The 16,473-nt window shown below is 38.6% G+C and overlaps 1 protein-coding gene across 1 annotated transcript in view; it reads left to right on the top strand.

Annotated features, from left to right (window-relative positions):
• Positions 1-13,873, top strand: part of slc7a10a (solute carrier family 7 member 10a) — a 37,830-nt gene extending 23,957 nt beyond the window's left edge. The window contains exons 4-11 of the mRNA XM_079240559.1: positions 6,158-6,283; positions 6,607-6,760; positions 6,875-6,998; positions 7,091-7,194; positions 9,875-9,971; positions 10,091-10,240; positions 11,813-11,990; positions 12,089-13,873. Coding sequence (XP_079096685.1) covers positions 6,158-6,283; positions 6,607-6,760; positions 6,875-6,998; positions 7,091-7,194; positions 9,875-9,971; positions 10,091-10,240; positions 11,813-11,990; positions 12,089-12,183 — 1,028 coding nt within the window. The 3' untranslated portion in view covers positions 12,184-13,873. The remainder of the gene's footprint in view (positions 1-6,157; positions 6,284-6,606; positions 6,761-6,874; positions 6,999-7,090; positions 7,195-9,874; positions 9,972-10,090; positions 10,241-11,812; positions 11,991-12,088) is intronic.
• The last annotated feature ends 2,600 nt before the right edge of the window (positions 13,874-16,473 follow it).

The raw sequence follows: 16,473 nt of genomic DNA, 5'->3' as shown, positions 1-16,473 counted from the left end.
CTTCCTCTGATATATCATCCTCGTTAGGTGTGTGTGTGTGTGTGTGTGTATATATATATATATATATATGTATATATGTATATGTATATATATACACACACACACACACACAGAGTATACTGTTGCCATCTATAATTTATAAAATGAGTGCAGAAATGTCGCTGTAGAAAAGACAGAGACTTTAAGTAACTAGAAAAGCACTCGGAGAACTCAAAACTCCACCAAGGACCACAGTTCTCCTCATAATGTAATTATTTGTTCTTTTCCTATGATGAAAATTTCAAAGCCCTTCCTTTTTTTCCCCATGTTTTGGATCATCGTATCCGTAATGATACCTTCACCTGGATCCGTCTCCGATATATTTTACAACCCTTTGGAAGCTTTTCTTGTGTTTTTTTTTCCTAAGATAATTTTAGCTGTAGTTAAGTGCACAAATGTTGAAAATGCCCCTCTCACAATGTCAAAGAATTCTTTAAAAAATTCCTGGATCTAAACGGTGATCCAGATCACCACCAAAACTGAATTCTTTCCACATTTCCAACAACTTCTTAAAATTTCATGAAAATCCGTCCATGACTTTTTGTCAACTTTTTGAGATGTGTTTGCTCTTTAAAGGAGTCATCACCCGGAAATTGCACTTTTTCGAGTTAAAACGTGCGTATTAGTGTTGGTAATATCCCCGGAAGCCTTTCTGTTGAAGACGGGCGGGTTTTTCCATCTGGGCGCTTTATTCCCAGCAAAACTGTTCGCAACGCTGGAGTCTCACAAACGCATTTTTAAAAATTTTCTCCGGGATGTCGACATCCCGGGAAGCTATTTGCATTAACCAGCCCCTTTTCCAGCCTAAATACACCTGCTGGACCTGCCTCAGTTGCTATTAGCAACAAGCTGTGTGAAGACATGCGAGCAGCAATCATGTCCACTGCTCGGTTGTCTTTCACCAAAACCAACATCGGAAGGTTTTTTTCTCTCCCTTCATCAGTGGAAGAACTACCAGGGACAGAAGGATTACATTATTTTTGCTGATAATGCTCCGGCATCTCTGCTGGCTGCGGCCTCTGTTTGTGCCAAACATTTTGCTAACATTTGGGAAAATACCAGGAGAAGACGGCATCAACCCGGTTGGAAAGAGGGACAATTGCAGCTTTAAGCAGCCGGTAAGTGTCACTACTGCTGTAAAGTTCTGCTTTGTTGTGAATAAGACATGACTGAATCTAAGGCAGATAAGGCTAATGCTAACGGCTATGCTAACGGGACGAGCCGGAAGGTTTAACCTCCTGCAGCGTACAAATGAGCCCCAGGTTTTATTTTCTTATATCTATCCTATGCTCTGCCACGTAAATGTTTGTAAATGATTTCTATATTTATCATTTTTCCCGCCTGCTACCACACAGTAAGTACAGTATTTATGATGGATGTAGCTTTGCTGTCCCCACCATGACATGGTAGCTGTAATAATCAATGATCATTTAACCATCATGTAATCTGATGTTGGCACCTATTGGATATCGGCAGGGAGGATATTTTATTTCCATCATCGTATTTATTCACCGAACCAGAATGCAAACTTTTTATTTCTTACATCTTCAGTCATGTTTGTAAAACGTTTAAAATCTGCAGCGGCAGCCTCTGTGGATATGGAGGTTTGACTCCTGGTATGATGGATCTGAAAGATGTTTTATTTTATCTACATGCAGTGAAGACACAGAGGTTAGGGGAAATTGTGTCTGTGTATAACTGTGTGAAATAAAATGAGTGTGTTTTTAATATTCTATCTTAATATTTCAGTGTGTGAAAACCTGTTTTATTTCATCAGCTTTTTAAAAATGAAAGTATTCAAAGCACTTTGTGTTGCCTTTGGCATGAAAATGCTTGATAAAGTTACTCTTAAACTGCAGCTATTTACACCTACAAACTATTTATGTGATGATCTGATATTTTTCAAACTTGTTTGCAGAATTTAGTCCAGCACATCTCATGCCATGCGCAGCAACAACGGTCTACTGACGTCTAAAAGTTTATGTTGGAGCAGACTGACCCTACAATGCAGGCAACAACTGGAACACAGCTGTCATCGAGGACTTTCCACCCTCTCTTCAGAAATACAGGTTTGTCATTTGTTTGATTAATTTTACATACAGAAAATGATAATAAATTAAAAAACATATACATTCTTAATGGAAGCTAAGGGGCACTTTCATTGCTTGTTCTGATGTCAGTATCTGGTTCTGTGCAGAAAAGGAACCCAGACGACAGCAGTGAAGGTGAGATCTCAACTCAGTCTGGAGGACGATGATGATGATGAAGACAGTGCTGTGGAGGCTTGCTCATCCGGCTCCAGAACCACAAGAGTCCACATAAAACCCAGAAAACTCAGCTACTGTGTTAACAGAATCAATAACTAAGAGTGTAAATGATCATTTTTATTTTATTACATTGAAAATGAGCATTGAGTTTATTTCTGTACCGGAATGAAGATATTGTGTTTTAAAGAGGTGTATTTTTTTTACTTCTGCTTTACATTTTACATTCAGAAGTCAGATGCATAAATGTGTATATGGTAAAGTTGTGTATTTACTTTAATTCAATAACTATTGTCCTAAGTGACTGCAGCAAAGTTACTATTTGTTATATGTAAAATGAAATGGCAAGAACTTATATAATCACCTTTTACAGGTATTTGCCATTTGATTAGCTTTATTTCTGAATTTTTGGGCATTGAAGACAAACTTGCCTCTCATTCCCTCCGACAGGTAAATGTACATAATCCTGCTTATAAATGTTTTGTGCATTTTGTAATGAAAAAGCATTGAAGCAGACAGGTTCCACCCCAGGATGTAGGGTCAGACGGAGGAGTTCGACCTGCTTTATCCTTCTCAGAACCTAAGGAAATGAAAAGAGAGATTTTAAGCACAGTAATAATATCTTGCTGTCTATTTCTGTTGGCATGTGCAGCTTTACAGAAACAATTAGACCAACATAATAGATGGTAAGTGATGCTGGAATATATAAAACATGAGTCTATATTAGTCAGGTGGAAGCCTGATCAATGATACAAGATATTTGGCTTCATATTCTTTATCTGTACAGTAACACAGCAGCCCACATCAGTGGTTGCATCAACCAGATATCTGTCATGTTGACATAACGACATTTTTCACACTCCTGGCTAAAACGGGAAATCTAATTAATTTAGAAAAACATGTGACGGTAAATAAAACCTCAATAAAAAGCGCTGCTTTGTGAAACTCCGTGTGGTTAAAATGTGTGTGTGCTTATCTGGGTGCAGACTGGCCGGCAGCTGAATACTGAACGTACCGACCGGTTCAGTCAACATCCGTTTCATTTTGTACAACTCTAACCTCGGATTGTGTTTAAAAGTACATTTATTGTTTAAAAAACGGTCCAACACGGAATAAAACAGAGACGTATTAACATGAACGACATGCCTCGTTGTCAACATGCTATCTGAACAGGCAAGGCGAGCCGACATTAAAATGAGGACTTCAATCAGACACAGTTTGTTGTAAACGTGCTCCTTCTACCATCTCGGTATCTTCTCTCTCAGGCTCAGAGTCCGGTTCAAACATCAATGCTGAATTCAGAAAGCTGCTGCTATCATTAGCCGCTCATGTTTTTAGCATCGAGGCTACTGGCCTCGCCCCCCCTTCCGACTCTGGACTTCCAGCGATCAATCAGCGAGCAGCTCATTATTTTAATCCATATCCAGGTTGGTGAAAATCTCGCGTGAATTCTCGAGAGAAAAGTTTGATTATGAATAAAGTGTCAGAAAAAGCACTTTAAATTTTTTTTTGTTTAATAAGTTTTTAAACAGTTATTTAAAAACAGAGGACAGTGGGCACATGAAAAGACCAGGTTATGACTCCTTTGAAGCATTTTTCCTTTTTTCTTTAAAAAAAAAAAAAGTGTCATATTTCTAATTCAGGAAGTTTGAGGCTTTGTGATCTACAAAGATTTATTTTCTTTAAACATTCTTCTTCTTTTCTTTCATAAGTGAGACAAAGAGGTTTTTGGTTCTCCGGCTTTAAAAAGTCACTTCTCCAACAACAACTTTCTCTACTGTCATGTTTACTTTTTGCGCTTCCTCTTTTCACATTATTTTGCCACATCTAAACAGAGTTGTGTTGACATTTCCGGCCGTAGATGTGGCTAGTTAGGTTACAAAAAAAACATGGCAGCTTGCATAGCAAGATGCAGCGGCTTAGTTGGGAAGAAACCAATCAAACTAAAAGATTGAATGGAGGAGCTTCCTTTTATTTCAGATTAATATACTGAAGGTCCCCTGTTGCTCTGCATAACTGGATGTAACAGTCACAAAGGACAGGTGTGGCTGGTTAGAATAGACCAGAGGCTTGTACTACGAAGTGAGTTTTACTCTTTACTGAGGTAACTTCAGGGTTAACCCTGGGTTTCCCGTACTACGATGCTGGTTCTTCTTCTGGTAAGTTATGCTGAATGACTGACTTGCTCAGGAGCAGGTTATGTTCTAGATAAGACATCAGTGAGTATAAAAGTGCCACCTCCTGACCAGTCAGTTGTCTTGGAAAAGGCCCAGTCTGATAACGTTGGTGCAGATCTTGAGGTCTGCTTGGAAGAATGACCACTAAAAGTATGTTTTTCTTCTTGTTCTTGAATCATTACCAGTCCGTTTAGCTCCACAAGGGTTGCACCTGGAATAATGAGGTTACTAATGGTTGCTGCGGCAACAGCGTTGCTTTTGGCCTGGAAGATGTTTAATTTCTGCATATTTCTGAATGTCTGTTTCTCCATGGGGAAGTCGCTGCCCTGCATGGTTTTTACATGTTTATTGGTCAGAGACTGCAAATTCCACCTCTTTTATGTGAGCATGCACTGGTCTTGGTGGGAAAACCTTGGTTGAATTACAGAGTTGATACCCAGCTTCAAAGTACTTTTACAGATCCTGAGTATCTGGTAACTCAGCGGAGGTAACGGAGACATATCCTCGGTATGTTCATCATATTTTGTTGACCTATAAAGCAAATCCAGCATGGAGGATGGCATCCGCTGTCAGTTTTGACCGTTTTCTTTTGCTTTAGCAGCGACTGACTGCACCACACTCTGATAACTAATTTCATCCACACCGTCAAGCATTTAATTATCACTGTTAAACCAAATCCATACGTCTTCTGGTTTTCATTTTGCTGGATCATAGAGCCGTGGTCTGGTAACACTTAAATAAAACTGTACATTTGCAGCATATTAGATAACCCTCTTATGCTGTTGCATAATAATACACATCAATCTGGCGCAGAGTTGTAGACATCAGACTGGAACCAAAAGAAGCTCCCAGACCAGGAGCTCATCCATATCTATTGCTGTTGTAGCCAAACCTTAAACGTCCAGGGATAGTCCATTCCAATAATTGTTCAGGTCTCGTATAGATTTGCAAACACGAACAATAGAAACAATATTTTAACCATATCGCAACTGATTAGCAGTGGCCACAACAATCTGTTTCACTGATGCATGGTTGTAGGATCTCACCCCTCTTTCTCTGATTGTGACGCCTTCGAAGAACAACCAGAAATGTCAACACAACCAGAAATCCATCAGTGTTGCCATTATACATTAATCACTAGATAAGATACCTAAATTTCTGTCAGTCACTTTTATAGAAAATGCAAAAACACTTTTATAAATCTGATGTGATTTTAAGTGGGCGTGATGAATGAAGCACCTTAACAACCTGTTTTAAGGGGTCACCTTATTTTACTAGTCTGGTGGGAGGGCTGCTACTATTGAGGATAAAATGCATCCAGCTGTGTAAGACAGTGCCCAAATGAAAGATCAGGAATCCATTCATCGATGGCTTTTCTTTGGAACAGAAATAAACGTATGTTTTTGGATCCCTCTCTGGTAAAGTAGCGGGGATTTAGTGAATGAGGTCGGTGTAAGTGCCTCAGGCATTCCCACGTATGAGACTGTGAGGTTAATCAAGCGCCTTAATGCTGGTATTCTGGCTTTATCCTTGCTCAACCCAGAAAAAAACTGAAGTAGTTTAAGAGATCAACAAGTTGGTATGAAGTTTCAGACTAGCGTGAATGATGCTGCAGATCATGTTAGTTAGATGTTGTTTGATGACAGCTGTATGTTTTTGTTTTGTTTACGTGTGCAGTGTTCCTGACCTGGGTGAACTGCTCCAGCGTCCGCTGGGCCACCAGGATTCAGGATATTTTCACTGTAGGAAAGCTTCTTGCCCTGGCACTCATCATAGTGGTGGGACTGGTCCAAATCTTTAGAGGTAAGCGCACGCGCACACACACACACACACACACACACACACACACACCACACACACACACACACACACACACACACACACACACACACACACACAGAGAGAGCTGTTGCAGTTGTTTCTGTTGTGATGATGAATTAAATAAGACACCATCAGATGCTGATTTATTGAGGTATCAAATAAAAGATGAATAAATTGCTGTGTGTTTGAAGTTAGTTTACTTTTCTGGCTTTTCTTCAGAACTGGTTTCCCGGTTGTGACGAAGATGAAGCATCTTTTACAGCCGCTTGCTCTTCAAACCTTCAGCTTCGTGTTTCTGTGTCCAGGTCACTACGATGCGTTGAAGCCCAGCGTGGCCTTCGAGTTCACTCAGGACCCCTCGGTGGGACAGATAGCTCTGGCCTTCCTCCAGGCCTCTTTTGCTTACAGCGGCTGGAATTTCCTCAACTATGTCACAGAGGAGGTCGTGGAGCCCCGCAAGTATGACATGCACAAGCAGAGACGATACCTCATACATGTGCAGGGTTTCAGATGAGCCAATACATCATCAGTTACTTCACACCAACAGATGAATCATTTATGTGTCATCGTTAGGAACCTGCCCCGTGCCATCTACATCTCCATCCCACTGGTGACCCTGGTCTACACCATGACCAACATAGCCTACTTCTCCTCCATGACCCCCGAGGAGCTGCTCACCTCTAATGCTGTGGCGGTGGTGAGCAGCTCTCCTTCTCCATCCATTCAGTATGAAGCCAGAGCCATCGGGAGTCCCAATCAGTAAACCATTGTTTGTTGTTGTTTTTGCAGACTTTTGGGGAGAAGCTGCTGGGAATGTTTTCCTGGGTGATGCCGATCTCTGTGGCACTTTCCACTTTCGGAGGCATTAATGGATATTTGTTCACATCGTCCAGGTACACGCTAGCATCATGCTGCATCCAACACAGGGCAGTTCTTTAACTTTTATCCACATTGTTCCATCTTGTAGATTCATTTTTCAGCCAAGTTCCCCCTAAACCAGGAGCCATGTTGACTCCAAGTGAGCCGATCCAGTAAAGTTAATGACCTATAAATTATATAAACCCACATTTTCTCTTTATTTTGGTCCAAAGAAGTACAAGAATGTGTTTATATTTAATAAATGTCCTTTAAGAAAACATTATGAACAACCTGATATATCTGGACACAAAAATGAAGCTTCAATATTTAACCTCAGTTTCCATTTAAATTAGTTTTTGTATTTATTGTCAATAGAAAAATGTTTATTTTTTTTATGTTATGGACATGTTGTGATTTATTTGACATATTAACATTTTCATTACGTTACAGATCACTGTGGATCTTAAAGTCAGAAAACATTTAATCAAGTATCTGAAAAGGAAAAATACATGATTTAGGATGTTGAAGTTAATGTAAATGTACGTAGTGTAGTGATCCTGACCACCTGAACTGACTCGCCTCATCATACAAACTGGAATCTGATCCAAAGGTTCACGTTTCCCAGTTTAAGAAACGGCTCAGAATTCTACCGAAAATGTCTGATGCAACTTGTCTGTTTCAGTCAGTGATGCGTCTGACACTTCACATGAAAGACTTTAAACTCCCTGTATGTCTAGTCTGCGTATTCAGATTATTTTTCTTGCCTGAGCTCAGAGAAGAATGTCACCTTGATTAAAAAGCAGACTAGAAACGTGTAGACCTCTGCCTATGGATACAGCGTTGCATCCCTACATACATTGATAATGAATCCAGTGTCTTGACTATATTGTGGCGTTTGCTGCATGTTTGCCTTCATTTGTTGTCAGTGACAAAATAGCAAAGATACTCTATTTTTTTCCCGTTCTGGATGGTAGTATCCAGAATGTTGCTGGGATCCAGATCTATGTTAATATCTTGTAAAACCAGTTGGGAACTTCTCCTGTATGTCTTAGCTAAACACGCTAACAATTCACTGTGGAGTTATATGCATATATACTGAAAATGACCGGATCTCAAAATGAAGGATTCTTCAAAACATTCCTGGATCCAGATGATCTGGATCACTAAGTTAGACCCATTCTCAGAAAAAACATGGAAATCCATCCAGTATTTTTTGCATGAAGTCACTAACAGACAGATAAACGGAGGTTAAAAGCAAATAAATTAAAACCAGAAGAAAGGTAAGTCTTCTCTGATCAATAGTTTTACTCTGAGCTGTGTGTTGTTGAAATTGCGACTGGTGCAAATTAAACATCCAGTACGACGAAGAGCAATGTTTTAATCATGGTCAACAAACCCATGAGAGGCTTCCATGTATTAAAATTAGAAGAAAAGAGTTTTATTGCTGTTTGAGGAGCCATAAATGTGGCGCCTAATATAGCAGAAGAGGAAGTGCCTTTCAGGAAATTAAAGTCCTGTTTACATGATGATGATCTAACGGAGTAAACATAAATAACATAGGGAAATGTTCTAGAAGCAGCAGCCTTATGAGCCATTTCAGAGTTTTACCTTCATTCAGTTCAGTAAAGTTATGTAATTTTTTTTTTTTTTTTTTAACATAACATCCATGCTTTACATAAACATTTTGCTAAATGGGATTAATTTAAATTCCTATCAATGTCTGAGGGTAATGATAATCAGTTCTTTAAAGACACATTAGGTCACTTTCTGACCCTAAAACTGTTCGTTCCAGGCTTGTCCGACGACACAGTGACATCTATCATGTGTATTTCTAGAGCCGCTGCTGCCCAGCAACGTCCTGAGGCTGAGAAACCGCACTATACACTTTTACATCCGGGACGCTGCGCAAGTTTTGCTTCACGGAGTGTTTAACACGCAACATCACTGATTCAGCAAAGAAACACAAGAAGATTAAAAGAGAGAGACTAAAGAGTCGTCGTAAGATGGTCTTTTTCTGGCTGGAGAGAGCTAGCAGGGAGACGTCCAGGAGGCATCCTAACCAGATGCCTGCGCCACCTCATATGGTTCCTGTCAACATATCACTGTGCCATCAAACAAGTCGAGCACATAAAGTTTTAAGGCCAAGAAGTTGCATCGTTCGTTACGGCTGTGACGATATGCTTTCAGTTCAAATCAATTCAGATTTTCTTTGGGTGCCGATTCAATTTAAAATTGCGATTTTTCGGTATTGCTGATTTTTGTAGACTAAAAACAAAAAGAAATGTACAAAACTTTCTTTGCTCGTCATTTTTCTTTATTTTAATTAGGAAAGAAACAATGCAATAGCCAGACCATCATTCTGCTGCTATAATGCCCCAGAAGAGAAGTGTAAAGATCAATAAAAATGACAAAAAGTGTATAATGGATTATTTTTAGTTGGAAAAAAAAAATTTAACAAGAGAATCTGTTTTTAAAATAGTGAAGCAAAAAATCCCAATATTTTTTTTCATTCGATTGGATTTCCCACTCCTGTCGTTCATCCATAAAAGGTATTAAAATAAGGTGCTGAGAGCGACCTGGGGGAACTTGGTGTCACCTAAAGTAAAAAGTACAAAGAGTTTGTGGGGAGCCCGGCGTTGTCACAGAAATTAAGTTAAACATTTGTTCTGGTAAAAAGTTTTCAGCTGAAAATGTAAAACATGTCTGTGGTTGCAGGCTGTGTTTTTCAGGAGCCAGAGAGGGTCATCTGCCTTATCTTCTGGCTATGATCCACCTAAAAAGCTGCACACCAATCCCTGCACTGCTGGTCTGTGTAAGTACTGCTGTTTTGTCCGTAGCTTCTCACCTCTACAGAGCGGAGACAATGCCAAGGCTTCGTTCTCTTTTACGTCTGCCTCTTTAATGTGTAAATCATTCCTGCATGTCTCACAGTGTACCGCTACAATCGTCATCCTGTGTATTGGAGAGACGCACAACCTGATCAACTACGTGTCCTTTATCAACTATTTGTCCTACGGGGTGACCATTGCTGGTCTGCTCTACCTGCGAAAGACGAGACCCAACCTGTCCAGACCCATCAAGGTACAGCAGCTGCTTTAAGTCGTCTCATGGATGAGAAATGTGGGACCATAAAGTGTGATGTTTTCAGGCTGGGTGTCTGCAGAAGCTCCAGATCTGATGAGGAAATCCAGACTTTACTCTGCAACAATGTAAAGCAGCTGGATTTAACACAGTAAAGATAAAAACTAAGAACCTGATTGGAAACTGTTGCTCTCAAACACATTGTGGTTCATTAAAGGCTTTTTGTGTCAGCTCACTGAAGAGCAGTGAAACCAGTAACATACACGTGGAGTTTAGTCATAATGGCTTAACTGAGAGACGCTCGTTGCTAACAGATGTCAAATTCATGCAGGGTCTGTCTGAAAATCAGGGCAGGAAATGGAGACCATTTCAGAGGTTTTTTCTTTGAACTGTGGGACTGTGGCTCACAGCCAGCCAGGACTCCCAATCTACTCTGTTTGTGTCTGGAGACTAAATGCGGACACCAGTGTGTCAATCATAAGTTGTCCTCTGCTAGCATCAGCAGCTCTGAGCTTTACAGACATGTTTAACAGTTTGATGCCCCCTAGTGAGTGAGATGTCTGTTACATGTCAGGTAAATGCAGAATAAATGCATCGTTGTTCAACAGTTAACAAAATTATTTGTTTTTACAATCAGAGTATTTTTTTTTTTATCCCAGGAAAAAAAAACAAAAAACAAAACTGAATAATTTACTTATTTTAGTTGTTAGTGATGGAAATTAAATTACATGATCTTTATCTAGAGGGAAATTGTAAGGTTGCAGTATTTTTAAATAAATCTTTTTATTAATCCTTTAGCATTATTAGTATTAGTATTATATATATATATATATATATATATATATATATATATATATATATATATATATATATATATATATATATATATATATATATTATATAGTGAATATTCATGTAAAACTATGGTCATATATGCTTTAGATATCTCGGAAGCAAACTAGAATGATGTATTTATTAGGGATGCACCGATCCACTTTTTGGGAGCTCCGAGCCGATACCAATATCTAAAACTTTAATATCTGCCGATTCCAAATCAGTTTATGTGAACATTATTATGACTATGGTTATTACTGCTGTTATAACTGTGTAAGATTTCATTAGATTGTAATAAATGACCCATCCTTTCTGAAGTTACCTCACAAATACAAATATAATAACATTACAGATCTAACAATTTCAACAAATTTTATTTTGATTTGGCACATTTTACCTAAATACAACTATAAATGTGTGGTTTTGAAAGAAAGAGCTCGCTTTCAGTGTAACAAAAAATGTCACATTTTAACATTCAAGGCATTTATTTCTTTTAAAACATGACCGAAGCATGTCATCAAACACATCTGTGCTGGCTTGACTAGTGTGGTATCGGTACACTTTTATTTATACCAAGTACGAGTACACACACATAGTATTGAGCAGAAACCAATACTGGCATCAGTATCAGTGTATTCCTCGTATTCATTTTATATATTTTTTATCGGCATCAGCTGTATTATTTATTCTTCTCGGGACAAAGAATGAACAGAAATGTGCGTGTTTCACTGTGTGCAGGTAAACATGTTGGTTCCCATCAGCTACTTGATCTTCTGGGCCGTGCTGCTGTGCTTCAGTTTGTACTCTGAGCCGGTGGTTTGTGGTCTTGGGATGGTCATCATGCTGACTGGGGTCCCAGTTTATTTTGTGGGTGTTCAGTGGAAGGAGAAACCCAAATGGCTCTACAGGCTAGTCGGTGAGTTGCTCTTTAAACGCCTCTTCCGTGAACATGTTTTTTTTTTTTTTGTTTTTTTTTTAGCAGATCGTTTGTCTAACTCTTGTTTTGTGTTGCAGAACGAGTCACATACATGGGTCAGAAGGTCTGTTATGTAGTGTTTCCTCAGCAAGACTCAGAGACTGAACCCCTCACTGCTAAAGCCACGGACTGAGCAGTGACGTCAACCAGCACTTCCAGTTTCAACACCTGCACTTCCAGTTTTGTGTTTCGTCACATTGTTCGCTCTGTGAAATATAAAGAAACGGCTTCATACATGTTGTTGCACAGATGCCACTTGAAGAGGTTGTGATGGAGCCTCCGTTAAAACAACTGAAGAGGAAATGTGTACAGTTACCCTTAAGCACGATAAGCTCTGCAGCTGCATTTTTATTCCTTGACTTTCCGTCTTCTGGTTCATATTTAGTGCTTATTCTTACATGAACTAAGCTCTCGTACTAATGTGCCTTATTTTCTCTAGTTTGCTGATTTGTGCAGGTATTTGGTGTGTGTGTGTGTGTGTGTGTGTAATACCTCTCTAATGAGGTTAAATATGCAAGCAGTTTCTGTACTTTGCAATATTTCTCTGACTGCTGCTGTCTTGGGGCCCAGTTTGACTAGTTGCTTTCATGAAGTTCACCGTTAGCCATGTGTTGGATGAGTTTGCTTTCACTACTTTTTCTGCTTGGCCGCTTTCTCTGGACATGTTTTTTTTTTTTTTTTTTTTTTTACTTAACACCCACTGTTCTTTTTAAGTTCAAGTCCATTTCATCTTTTTCTCGAGACATGCCACTAGTGCCTTGCTGTTGGCGTTATTATCGATGAGATCCGACATTCATCTGTTCGTGCAGATCCTTCCGGCGCTGGGCGGATGTGAGGATGAGGAAAAGTTTGACTGCGGCAGCTGGATGAATGACTGCATCTCTTAATAATGCGACACACTGTGCCAAGCTATGCTTCCAGGTTTTTAACGTTCATCTGTCTCCTCCATTTGTCTCCCAAGGCAGGAGCTTGTTGATTTAGAAATGCTCTCCACTCTGGGAATGCCACTGTGAACTCTCTCAAGGTGCTCGACCAGCTAAGATGTTATCAGATTTCAGAATTCTTGCATGTTGTAATACAGTATTTATCGTGAACATGAGCAGAATCCACACTGACGTGGATGTTGTGCACAGACCCAGCCCCAGTTCCCCAAAGAAATCATCTCCCTGCAGTGACTTCCTGTAGACCTTCTGACTGGCTATGGTACTAATTACAGTCCTTTTGATATAACTTAATGGGATTTCCATTGTCCTAATGACACTAAATATGCAATATTAATTTGGATTTACATTAAAATGTCAACATCATTAGTGCAGCTTAAGTGCCACTATATTTTATGAAGTGTACTAATTACGACCCAGGGGATATTGTTGTTGACATGTTGTATTTGGGTAACCCTGAATTGCACTTGTTTATAGGCCATTTATATTTGCACATGCAACAAACAAATGAAGATTTTTTTTTGTTTTTTAGGTGGGGATATTAATCTGCAGATTGGCACTTAAGATAAACATGTAGTCCTTTCTTAGACCTATAGATGCTGGGAATTTTTGTTTGTGTCAAATCCTTGTAAAGAGACTCATAGCACTAATGACAACACATCTGTCCTGCCATATCCAGGCGCTGTTAGTTCTCACACCTGTAAATAGCGTGTAAAGGAAATTAAACTATTAGACGCGCCAGGGACATCTGCGAAGATCACATTCCTCAGACGTGTTGATACGTTTGCATATTGTACGACTGATAGGTGAACCTCTGCGTTTTGTAAGGGTGAAGTTGTGAAAAAAATAAATAAATAACCGTGTAATTGCTTATTAAATATAGCAACCTGTAAGAAGCAAAGTTGTGATGTTTGTGTGTTGTGTGCCTACATCAGGTTGATAAATAATGGCGTTTACCTCCAGTTAAATTTCAATGCAGGATAAACGAGTACTAAATACCAGTAATGAGTACTTAGATATTTTACAAGAGGAATGATTTTTAAAAAAAAAATAAATAAATATATATATATATATATATATATATATATATATATATATATATATATATATATATATATATATATATATAAATAAAAATAATAAAAACTGAAGTTTTAACTTTATTGGTTTCAGGCACCATAAGACAATGACTTTAAAATGCCATAATCGAACCTAAAGTTCAGAAATAACTGAACACAACAACTGATACATTTATCTCCACATTTATGTATTTCTTTACACAGAAGTGTAATTTCGCTTTGAAACTGGGACAGAAACGCCCACCTTAATAAATGGCAAATATAACTAAATCTATTAAAGCTATGCAATCCATCCCAGATGGAAACTGCAAAATATGAATAAATAAATGTAGAAAATGGACAAAATGTGGCAATGTAAAATTTATTTGATATGATTATGGCATTTTTAGTCCTTCATACTCAAGCAGAAGGCTGCAGGTTTTGATCAGCAAACCTTACATCATATTAATGGCTTTTTTTTTTTTTTTTTTTTCCAGAAAAAAACTATACAAATCCATATATCTCAAAATGGCAAATGCATTCATACAAACACATGTTAACCTTTCAATCAGAATAGTCTCAACATCTAGAGAGAAGCGTTACTGGGAAAACCTGGTTCTAAGGGATCACACTTTCCAATAGCCTTAATCTGATTAATTTCTTATCCCACATTGATTAGTGCAGCTGTTGCTCCAATTTGTAGCATACAGGAAAAGATGCCAGTCATTGAGGAAATTGAGATTACTTCATACCGTTCATTTTAACAAAGTTAGCAGTAGTTAAGACACGGTCATTCAGAATAAGTTGGTTGCAGCCAAAAAAAAAAGAAACCTAAAGCATCAAGGCATTGAATGTTACAAAGACATATTTACATAGACTGGAATAAGGTCACAGAAAATTAAATTTTCTTTTTCCCAGTCATGATAATCCCAGAGACAAGATCTGTGATGCAGCAGTGAACTCCAGTTTCACCAGCTGTACTAATCACAAGTAGGCGGACAAGTCTTATCTCTATAAACATGAAAGCCGCAGTCAAAAATTATGAAACTACTGATCACTGCAACAGCTAGGAAAAAAAACTACTGCATTCAAACATAAAACACAAAAGAAACCATCAAAAGATGGAAGCTATGCTGTACATGGCCAGGTACAGGTGAGGGAAAAACTTCAAGCGAATCAACATAGCAAGAAGGGGGACTGGTTGGTAGCATCTCTAATGGCACATTAACATATAGCAATTTATTACAAACTTACAGGAAAGAAGCTCATGAGGGTGAAATGGCACATTCAGATAGGCTACCTAATAATAAAACAGCAGAAATGGCAACGAATTCAGCACAGCAACCTGACTGGCAACCCACATTTGGTTTCTTGCTTGCTTTCAGCAGCCACATTGGTAAACCACTTTTTATCTTTTACTGCAAGATGCTGACACTTGTTACATTCGTTCAAAGTGATCATAGTAATAAATAAAAGATCAAGTAACACATCAGGCAGACATTTACAAAAACCATCCAAGACACAAGTCATCGGTTCATTGTTTGTCAAGGCAGAAAATGGAATCAGAATTAGCATGAGTCCCTGCTTTAGACTGAAAAAGTCTTTGTTTCATCGTCTCTTCGCAGCATGGATATGGATTTCCACACACAGCCTTAAAGTCTTCAGTAAGCAGTGTGGAGTCAGCTGTTCATCTGGGATAAAGAGGATCTCTGTCTTCCCAGCACTAGTTCCTGGACATTCATATCAGCTTCTCACTGCACTGAATGTAAACCAGATGATGAACTGGCCAGCAAGTTTACATCCTTAAACTCACATGTTTATACAAGTTTGGCTTTTCCTAATCTGGTGATGTAATAAAAAAAACTACTTCAAGTTTAAATCTAAGTATCACAACATGAATGTAGAATATTGATAAAAGTTTAACTAGATGGAGGAGCTACTGCATGCTTCAAACATAAAGCACAGGTGTGAACAGAGCAGTTTGACATGGGGTGGGGAGCTCAAACATAGTTAAATATAAAACTCAAAAATAAGTCATGTTTATCCTTATTTTCTTGCTTGATAAAGTAGGCCTGGTTAGTCAAACTAAATCAAGCTAATTTCACGTAGTTCAGCCCAAAACATTGGCTTAATATTTATTCTTGGTACTAAGCTAACTGTCTTAGCTTAGATTTTAGCACTGGCTTAGTTTGATTAGTTAGCCTATCTTGCTTAGCTAAGCTTAGCAAAGTTGATTGAACTAGCTTAGCACTTCTCTACTCCTTTCAGTGTAGCACTTGGTACATCCTTCTAGTCTTTGTGACTAATGTTAACATATCTAGTTGAGCTAAGCTAACCAGTTGAACAAAGATGACCAAACTAGCTTAGCTTAGCACATCCTTAGTCATAAGTCATTGTACTTAGCTAACTAGCTTTGCTTAGAAT

The sequence above is a fragment of the Telmatherina bonti genome, assembly GCF_933228915.1.
Source record: "Telmatherina bonti genome assembly, chromosome: 1".
Classification (NCBI taxonomy): domain Eukaryota; kingdom Metazoa; phylum Chordata; class Actinopteri; order Atheriniformes; family Telmatherinidae; genus Telmatherina; species Telmatherina bonti.
This window is presented reverse-complemented; position numbering and strand designations above follow the sequence as displayed.